Source organism: Pediculus humanus, genomic scaffold (assembly GCF_000006295.1).
Source record: "Pediculus humanus corporis 1103172107562 genomic scaffold, whole genome shotgun sequence".
NCBI lineage: Eukaryota > Metazoa > Arthropoda > Insecta > Psocodea > Pediculidae > Pediculus > Pediculus humanus.
The window spans coordinates 134,561-145,146 of NW_002987177.1; the positions used below are offsets into that span (position 1 = coordinate 134,561).

The 10,586-nt window shown below is 23.6% G+C and overlaps 3 protein-coding genes across 3 annotated transcripts in view; 1 reads left to right on the forward strand and 2 right to left on the reverse strand.

Moving 5' to 3' along the window:
* The window catches only part of Phum_PHUM216720 (tyrosine-protein kinase pr2, putative), a gene marked incomplete at both ends in the record, with an annotated part of 7,610 nt that extends 6,228 nt beyond the window's left edge, over positions 1-1,382 (reverse strand). Inside the window, 2 exons of the mRNA XM_002425658.1 lie at positions 1-367; positions 1,155-1,382. The exon at positions 1-367 is cut by the window's left edge and continues 124 nt beyond it. Of these exons, the coding sequence (XP_002425703.1) occupies positions 1-367; positions 1,155-1,382 (595 nt within the window). The remainder of the gene's footprint in view (positions 368-1,154) is intronic.
* Positions 1,383-2,868: 1,486 nt separating this feature from the next.
* Positions 2,869-5,742, reverse strand: Phum_PHUM216730 (vitamin k-dependent gamma-carboxylase, putative; the record flags this gene model as incomplete). The annotated part of the gene is made up of 12 exons (XM_002425659.1): positions 2,869-3,029; positions 3,103-3,225; positions 3,306-3,535; positions 3,634-3,775; positions 3,848-3,953; positions 4,028-4,159; positions 4,226-4,346; positions 4,462-4,698; positions 4,769-4,954; positions 5,025-5,190; positions 5,265-5,420; positions 5,538-5,742. The coding sequence occupies 12 exons, from the start codon at positions 5,740-5,742 to the stop codon at positions 2,869-2,871; spliced, it is 1,965 nt and encodes a 654-aa protein (XP_002425704.1).
* Positions 5,743-6,663: 921 nt separating this feature from the next.
* On the forward strand, positions 6,664-8,719 carry Phum_PHUM216740 (tetratricopeptide repeat protein, putative; the record flags this gene model as incomplete). The annotated part of the gene is made up of 6 exons (XM_002425660.1): positions 6,664-6,690; positions 6,963-7,310; positions 7,447-7,689; positions 7,788-8,206; positions 8,316-8,460; positions 8,600-8,719. The coding sequence occupies 6 exons, from the start codon at positions 6,664-6,666 to the stop codon at positions 8,717-8,719; spliced, it is 1,302 nt and encodes a 433-aa protein (XP_002425705.1).
* Between the last annotated feature and the right edge of the window lie 1,867 nt (positions 8,720-10,586).

Genomic DNA, 10,586 nt, shown 5'->3' on the forward strand with positions numbered 1-10,586 from the left:
ACCTCAGTGGAGCCAGTTCTGTGACGAGCATGAGAGAATTTGTATCTAAAACAACTCCGTAAAGTCTCACGATGTGTTCGTGATCGATTCCGTGCATTATGGCAGCTTCCTTGAGAAATTCTATCGGATTATTTTGCATTTTTTCTCTGCTCAAACATTTTATGGCGACTTGTATTCTGTCATCTTCGTCCGTCCACACGCCCTGTTGAACGGTACCGAATTCTCCTTGGCCCAACTCTTTGTTGACGACTATCGATTCGGCCGGTATTATATGCTTGTTGGGCACTTTAACGCTTGGCTTTTCTGCAACGTCGTTCGTTACCGATAATGACGAGTCATGATTTTCTTCTCGTCTCGATAATATTAACTAATTAATAAAACAATGAAGATTTCATTGATGGAATCCAATTATCAAATTATTATTATTATTATTTAATTAAAACTAATTAAATGAAATAATAATAATAATACACAATTGTTAAAATGATTAATTTTCTTTCTTTTTTTTTTTGGTCGCAAAACTTTTTAAATGATCGCAAAAGAATTTAATAATTAATTTATCTATCTATCTCTTTCTCTCTCTCTCTCTCTTTCTCTTTTTAAAAAAAGGCAAATAAAATCATTGTGAATACTTTTTAAAAAGTTTCTTTTCTTTTTTTTCTACAAATTTTCCTTTTAAAAGAAAAATAAGTTTCGAGTAAAATTAAATAATGTGTGTGTGTGTGTGTGTGTTGCTTAATTATTGTCAGTTGACCGAATTAAATAAAACAAAAATATGTTGCAAAATAAAAAACAAGAATTAACTAACATAAAACATCATTTTGTTTAAACATTTTAATTTTATCAACATAATGTAGGTAAATGAAATTAAATAAAATTAATGAATCGTTTAGCCTAATTTCATCACACACATAAATTTTTAAGGTTTCTTTTACCTACTTACAAAAAAAAAAAATAGAATTTTTAAACTAATCATAAGCAGAATTGTTTTTTATTGGCCTATATAAATGTGTAACAAGTTACAACATATCTTTTCGAATATGGAACAGTTATTAAAATTTATTATTAATCGAATAATTTTTTTTCTAAAATACAATCAGAGCAGATGATAAAAAAAAAAAAAAAAAAAGGAAATGAATAAAAAACACACAAACCTTTTTAAATTTAGATAAATAATTTTGAGGGAAATGCCTTTGAAAAAATTTTTTTAACCGTCTCATTTCTGGTTTGGACATGCCAATCGATACAAGATCATCTTCGGTGACATATTTTAATTGTGGAACATTTTGTACTTTGAGATCATTTTTAAATCCAGCATAATATTGCTGAAGTTCAGCTTCTATAAGGAACTCATATAATCCAGGTCCCTTTGAAGAAGCCATTTCTGATTTCAAACAAAAAAAAAAATTAATCAAGCAAAAAAAATTTAAATAAATATTTTTTATGAAGTACACACTAATTCACTTGTTATTTTTTTTTTTGAAAAAAATACCCACTGGGCATGGCCTATTTACATTATAATATCACAATCTTTTTAAAAAAAAAAATTTAACGACACTTTACGATAAAACGCGCACGAAAAATTACAATAAAAGATATGTATTTGTATTTCTGTCACTAATCGTTAATTACAAATTACCATTTTGCATTGTAATACCAAACAATCGTACGAAAATAATGCAAAAAATATATATATATATATCACAGAGATTTTGTTACGATAACTAAACAAAAAAACAGACACGATTGTAAAAAAAAATTTTTTTCCACGTTTAGTTTTAATTATTAAATCTTACCTACGATTTAAAAAAAAAAAAAAAAAAAAAAAAAACTACATAATTTTGAATTAAACTTATTTACTACCGTTCGCCGACACTAATGATCGGACATATTGGTTACAGACAATGTAAGAGAGGCCTTCTATAAAGAGAAATTTTCGTACTTCAAATTATCTAATTCCACGATCGTTTTGAAATAAATTTCCCTCAAAAATTATAATTATAATATTTTATTTGTATTTACTTACGTTTTTGTGATTTTTTTAAATCAAATCTGTTTTTTTTTTTTTTCATTTGACTCCAAACTGTAAAAAAAAAAAAAAAAAAAAAAAAAAACAAAAAACAAACGTTTAAAAAGTAATAAAAATAAATATATATATATATATATATATATATATATATATATATATATATATATATATATATATATATATATATATTTTTTTTGTTTAAAAATTACAAAATATAAAATATCTTAATATATTTTATAAAAATTTATATATATATAAAATTAAAAAAACATTTTTAAAAAAATTTATTTATATAAATTTAACAATTTTAAATAAATCAGTCTATTAAAAAATAAAGTATAAAATTATAAGTAAAAAAATAAATATAAAAAATTATCTAACAAATTTTTTTCTACAAATTTAATTATAAAAAAATTATTATTATTATAAATACCATAATTCGTACTTTAAACACATTATTATTACAATAAAAAAAACACTTTAAGAATTATTTAAAAAAAAGTACAATAATTTACCTATGAATTTGGTGAACAATAATTAATTAAAAAGCAAACAAAGAACATAATCAAAAAAAAAAAAAAAAATTGCAATGGCTATAATATTGATACCGTGCACGAACAACAACTTTTTGCAGACTTTATAAAATTTTAATCGTTAGACCAAATTTTTATTATCTTTCAATGATTAAAACAATTATTATAATTATTCAACGTGTAAAAAACATACATTACAAAAACTTGTAGAATTACATAAAATTTTACAACAATACTAGTAAAAAAAATAAATAAAATTTCCATTAAAATCCAAATTATTATATTTTACATAAATTTAAAACGATTTTAACGTTTTCCCTTATTTCTTATCGGTATCGGAACATTAAATAATAATTTATAAAAACAATCCCGAAGACGTGTAAAAGAATTAAATAATTTTTCAAATCTTATAGATAAATTTTCGACAAAGATTTCATTCAATATGGCGCTGCCTAACGATGCTGTACCTACAAAAAAAAACGTAAATCTCATTAAAACATTTCAATAATAACGTTTTTGAGGGATTAAAAATTTTCAAACCGTTTAAATTGGTATCGATTTTGGTATCGACGCTGAAATTATTATACGTGTACATGTAACAAGAAGGTACGGTCGATATCGTGTATATTTTATGAAAAGTTCCTTCGTTTATTTTAGCAAAATCTGAAAATGATAAATTAAAGTTTAAGAGAGAGAGAGAAAGAAAATTTTATGGGGATGAAAAATCGTCGAACCATTTTCACCTCCTTTTGCGAGAGTATTATTATTATTTCCTTGTTCCAGAGTTATGGTACCCTCTAAAACCGTAACCGTCACGTTCGTAAATTCCATCTCAATGTAATTTTCCAAATGCATACCTGGAAAATCGGCAACGAATAAAACTTCGCTGTGATTCGACCAACCGTGTACCTGTTTTTGAATTTCTTTTAAATTCACACGCCAAGAAGAATAATTCGTTAGTAATGGCATCAACCTGAAAAATAAATACTTTAATAAAATTTTTTTGATATAACGAGTGAGAGAGAGAGAGAGAGAGAGAGAGAGAGAGGGGGGGGGGAGAAAAAGGTTCACCAGGAAATTTTTTCAAATGGATTCCATTTTGCAGTCAATAAATTTTGATTTGGATTAAACATTCTCTGTTGAAATCTTCCATTTAAAGAACACCAGACATCGACGTAAATAGAAATATCATCGAATGATTTAACTCCGACATCTGCAATCATTTTTAAATTAATTAATTTAAATTTTATAAAATATTTTTAAGGGGTATCGGAAAATATCGTACCTTTCGAAGTGTACACGTTTGGATTATTCAAATTTTTTTTTAAACATTTAGCATATTGTATTAACATATCCCCGTGTTTGCTGTACCTGGTATTACTAACCCAAGCCTAAATTTAAAAGACAATCGCCATAACCGATGGTAAATGTTTTAAATATGTGAGAAAATTTTTAAATAACTCACTTCCGGATCTATGAAAAATTCTTTTTTCGATTCGTTGTCAACTACTTTGATTACGATAGCATCGGAATTCCAATTTTGAACCATCATGTCCCAAGAATATCCATACAAACCATTCGTCCAATTATTATAACCCTAAAAAACAGTTTTCAATTTGTGAAAATTAATTCGATGGTTGAAGATTTCAAAATGGCGTACTACCTGAGTCAGAAAATGAGAATATGGTAGAAAAAGTTGAACGGCTATGTAAATACTCATTGCAAAACAAACAAATTTTTGTTTGTTAGTTACTTTTTCCATGCAAATGGGATATTTTTCATGACTGAATTTTGTCTTTAACGATTTTCCAAACACTAGGAAAAAAAATTTTCAATATTACCGTCTTTGAAAAACAAATTAAGTTAAAAAACTTCATAAAATTTTTTTTTTTTTTACACTTGAGAAGTTGTTCTGGCCAGTCGTAGTTACAGAAAATCGGTGTTGTCACCAAGCAAACATATGGGAATTGTCCAATGTGAAACATACAACTATTTAATAAATGAAAAGCTGTAGAAAAAATAATGGCTATTGGTCTAGTTTTATCGAATAAAAAGAAAAATCCTACTGTTAAATCGAATGTGAATCCGAAAATATGTATTATCCAAAAATCTATTTGATCGTTATTAAGTACCAATCTAAAATTAAAAATAATTTTATTTAAAGTAAAATGTCGAATGTTATCAACTACTAAAAAACTAAACATACCTGAAAGGTTCGAAAACCCAATGAAGACCTAATTTTGTCATAGAATATCCTCCAATCCAATCAGGATCAAATTTCTTCATTCCTGCATAAAAGTAAAGAAGAAAAAATTGAAAACGGATAATGACATAATTCCATAATGGCACTGGCTCATTGTTGATCGAAGGATTCAAATAAGCATCTAAAGAACTTTAAAATTTTCGTTATGTCGTTATAAATATTTCAAAATTTTTTTTTATAAACAATTTAAAATACTTACAAAGAATAATGTGCGCAGGTAAATGTGAATAAAATTGAAATCAATCCATAGAGATAACTGTGATTATTCCAAAACGATTTATCCAACAAATAAATGTACCAGTAGGGAAAAATAAATAAAATACAAGACAGTTTAAATTTGTAACCTAGGCATATACCTAATGAACCTAAAATTGTAAAAGTAATCTTTCAGTTGAAATATCATAATAAAAATTGATGCGAATTTGAAGTTTTTCCCAACCTAGCCACATAATAAAGTACAATAAACCCATATATTCTAAAGGTAAAGGAGATAACCAGTCAAACAATGGAAAATGACATTTCATAGCATCACCAAATCGAAGATCAATATTACCAAGTCCTCTTTCATCTGGAATATCTATAACCATCATAAGACCTGAAAGTAAAAGTAATTTTAAATAAATAAATAAAAAAAAAACTAATGCAGTCATATTATTGAATAATTTTTAAATAATTAATAAAATTTACTCACCGAATAATGCTCTAACTATACCGAGACTAGATGAACATGTAGGACTGTATAATAAATTAATTAAATAATTCAAATTGTAAATTTTTAGTTTTTTTAAATCACAATAATCCTCTATCCTGTCAAATAATTTTTTTTTATCAATTATCTTTGTTTCAAATTCATTTTTTAATATCTTTTCTTTACTCCCAGTAAATTTTCTAAAGTGAACATTACTTTTTGAATCCATTATCCGAAACTAAAAAACAAGTTTAAATTAATAATATTTTGAAAATATAAATTTTGTTCGATTACAATTCGATGAAACCAATGAAATTCATTAATAAATAATAAAAAAAATTTACTTTTCAAGTTAAAAAACAATTTAAAATATTATTATTATTAGTGTGCTTTGAGAGTAAAAAACTCACTAAACACTAATGGCAATCACTAAATGTTCAAAGACAAACCCAAAATAAAACAATTAATCAATAATTCCAGTGAACTGTAAATTTAAATGTACTAATTAATTAACTTACAAATTTATATATATTTATATATATTAAATGTCAAATTAAAATGAAATCATGGTTTATTCATATGTATGAAATAAATTACGGTTGAATGCTCATTTTCATTTTATAAATAAATAATATTTAATAAACGTTATAAAAATCAATTCATCGATGGAAAAAAAAATAACTGGCTTTTTTTTTCACATTTCAGTTATTAATAAATTAATAAATTTAAAATATAATCTTTTTTTTTTTTTTTATCACATTTTAACCGAGGAAATTTGACATGACCGGTAATTTAAATAATAATAATAATAAATTCGTCTCGTTGTAATAAAAAAAATAAAAATTAAAAAAATAATGTAATGGTGGTTTAATGTTGTTATATACAAACTTTTTTAACCATTCATTTGTGATAATTTTAATAAAGTTTTACAAATAGTTTATGATTTTAAATAATATTTTACCTTGTTTTTAATCTTTTTACAATAAATTTATTTATTATATTGACGTCATTATTTAATTAAACGTCACAATTGATTACACCCGGTGAGAAAGAAACAAAATAAATAAATAATATTTATATATATATTGATGTTTAATTTATTTAAAATATGACAGAAAAAAATAATAAACAAAAAAATGATAATGAAGTAATGTCAAAAAAGTTATCCACATTAGCTGTAAGTAATTTTAAATTTGTTGTTATTATTATCACCATTTTATTTTAATTTATTCCATAAAATTCATCTCCATATTTTTAATAATATTTATTTGTTTTACATATTAAAAAACAAATTATATTTATTCAAGGTCTTTAAATTCTCTTCATTTTAAACATTTTAAGCCAAAAATCTAAAATTATCTATTGTTTACACAATTTCAAACTGTATGAAATTCACAATGTCGTTAAATAATTTTATTTAAAAAAAAAAAAAATTTTTCTGTGTTGTAGGAATCTGTCGAAGCTTTGTATAATTTTAGAGATCAATATTTTGAAAATCATAGTGTATCAGATGCATTTAATAAAACAGGAGATGTAAAAAAATTATTAGAAGAAACATTATTAAAATTTGAAGAGAATAAAGATGTCGAACCTAAAGAAAGAGCACAATATTTTTACTTGAAGGGTAAAGCATTAAATGTAACTCCAAATTACGATCCTAAAGCGGAAGAAGCTTTATCCAGAGCTTTAAAACTTGATATTAAATTATATGAAGCATGGAATGAATTAGGAGAATCTTATTGGAAAAAAGAAAATATATCGGAAGCTAAAAATTGTTTTCAAGGAGCTTTAAAACAAGTAATTTACAATTTTCAATTAATTTTTATTTAAAAAAAAAATAATAATAATAATAATAATAATAATTTTCGAAACAAACAAGCGTGACTTGTCAAAATAAAATTTTGTTGTTTTTAAAAAAAAAAACTTTTTGCAGTGTAAAAATAAAAAATCTTTGAGAAATTTATCAATGGTTATGAGAATGCAAAAACCTATTAAATATGAAGATAGAATAAAAAATATTGAAGATGGTGTTAAATTTGCTAAAGAAGCTGTCGAATTAGATCCGACAGATGGAACATCTTGGTCCGTTTTAGGAAATGCATATTTATCATCTTTTTTTAACTTAGCTCAATATCCATCGGTTTTAAATTTATGTAAATCTGCATATGCTCAAGCGGTAAGTCTATACAATAACATTACCTTTAATCATGTTAAAGAAAAAATTTTTTTTTCCATTTTCTAACTTTTGTATCATTCATTCTTTTATTTTTGTAGGAAAAAGACATTGTAGCAAAAAGTAATCCTGATTTATATTATAATAAAGCCATCGTTGCAAAATACGAAGAAGATTATTTATCAGCTTTAAATTCCTTTTCCCAAGCGAGTAAATTAGAACCCTCATGGCAAGAGCCTAAATTAAAAAAATCACAATTATTAAATTATTTATCTAAAGTAAATGAATTGTATAAGGATAAGGGAAGGATAAGAGTTAAAAAATTAAGTAAAATGTTATCCAATATGAATCCTGATAAAAATTTAGGGCCTTACAAGGGTGGAAAATACAAAGCGAAAAACAGTCAAGAAATTAAATTAACGCATTGTAATTTTAACGATTTAAAAGAAGGTTTAAACGAAGAAAAGGTTGTTCTCGGAGTTGTCGTTTGTTCGATACAAGATGAAGACAACGTACCATTGTTAGTATTGTATACTTTAAATGTTTTCCTCCTTTCCCATCTCCCCGCCTCCCCCCCCCCGAAAAAAACAAAATAATTTTATTATTATTATTATTATTAATTGTTTCAGCACTTTCATCATGGTTGACAAAAATGAATCGACAATAGTTGTTACAGTTTATAATTTGGCACAAGAAAAAGGTGTTTTAATAGGAGATTACGTAGCCGTACCCGAACCTTACCTAACATTAATTCACATACCGTTCGAAGATAAGGTAAAAATCAAAACGAAATAACTACCAATTTACTACATGTATATGATTAAAACAAAATTATCTTTTTGTTCTGATCGATCGATCGATCTCTCGCATATCGATCGATATTAATCGATTATTTTTTCCTTTTTTTTTCTAGGATTATTCATTTAAATCTATAAGAATAGTTAGTCCTCTCGTTATGGTTGTTAATGGTAAAAAATTAGATAAATCAAAACAAAGCGGTCTTCAATTTTCAACGTTTACACTCGCGGATTAATAAAAACACGCAAGCATGTACTAATACTTAATCCTCACACGACTGACACACGCAAAATACTAATAATAATAATAATTTGAATGTAAAAACGAATTAGTTTTTTTTCTATAATCGATCGATCGATCGATATATCGTTAGGGAAATCGATATAACATCGAAAATAACGCCGAAAACGTTAACGAAAAAACGTGCACAAATTTTCCCTTTTTTTTGTTTTACGCACACACCCCGTCTCCGCCCCCTCCGTTTACGTATTTTTATTTTTACGCATCCGTTTAAGTAATAATAATAATAATAATAATAATAATAATAATAATAATAATAATAATAATAATAATAATAATATTAATAATAATAATAATAATAATAATAATAATAATTGATATTATTATTAAAATATAAATAAAAACTTTTATTACACGTACATATATATATATATATAAATAAATTTTTTTTTTTTAAATTATTTTATTTTATAATATAACGCGTCGTTTAGGTTTTTTTCCCTTCCCCCCTCGTTTTATTTTATTTTTTATTTACATTGAATTATTATTATTATTATTATTATTATTATTATTATTATTATTATTATTATTATTATTTTAAACATTTTTTTTTTTAAACTAATTTTTCCTAATAATAATAATAATGATAAATCAAATTTTTTTTTTTTTTGGTTAACCGAAATAAACTAATTCTAACTCATGTAATAAAAAGACTAACTTAATTTAAGTACGATCCAAATAATAATAATAATAATAATAGTAGTAATTAATAATAATAATAGTAATAATAATGATAATAATAAGTAATAATAATAATTAATAATAATAATGAAAAATAAATATTTTTGTAATTTTATTCTTAAAAAAATGAAAAAAAGAAAAAAAAGTATTAAAAACTAAAAACATTTGTGATAATAATGATAATAATGATAACAATAATAATAATAATAATAATAATAATAATAATAATAATAATAATAATAATATTGATAAGGATTTTTAAAAAAAAGTATTGATAGATTTGTATATGTATATATATATACAAAGTTTTAAAAACGAAGACTTATTATACATAAAAAAAAAAAAAAAGTTTTTTGTTGTGACTCCTACTCGTTGAATCTCTCTCTCTCTCTCTCTCTCACACATTTTATATCTTAGTGAGAACGTTATTATTATTATTATTATTATTATTATTATTATTATTATTATTATTATACCTAACTCATCAAAATTATTGATAATGATAATGATTGATTGATTCATTCATTCATTATTATCTCGTTTAAATTTTTACAATTTTTCTATTTATATAAAAATCCATGCACAGCATTTATATAGAAAAAATTTATTTTTTTTCTTTCCTTTTCTATTCTATTAGAAATCTATCTATTCTTTTCTTTTCTATTTTATTATATACAGATAATATTAAATTAAATTTAAAAATAAGAGTATTAATAAAAATGGACTCTATTATGTTCGACTTGTATTGCCTTATTATATATATTCGTTTAAGAGACTGATCAATGTATACAATTTTTTTTATACACATTTTAATTCAAATGCATTTATTATTTATTCCTGAAAAATAATAATAATAATAATAATAATAATAAGTTGTGTTTTAAATAAGGTTGTGATATAAAAATTAATCGTTTTCTAAAATTCGAATGGGGGGGGGAGTTGAAAAATATTGAAATTATTTTTTATATGCTGTATTAACTAATAATAATAATAATTATTATTATCATTACTATTTAAAGTTTGTTTTTTTTTTTTAATTAAAAATAAATATCCTTGTCATGATAAAAGAAGGGAGTAAAGTTTTAAAAAAAAAAAAAGGTTAAAAAATTTCAACTTACAAA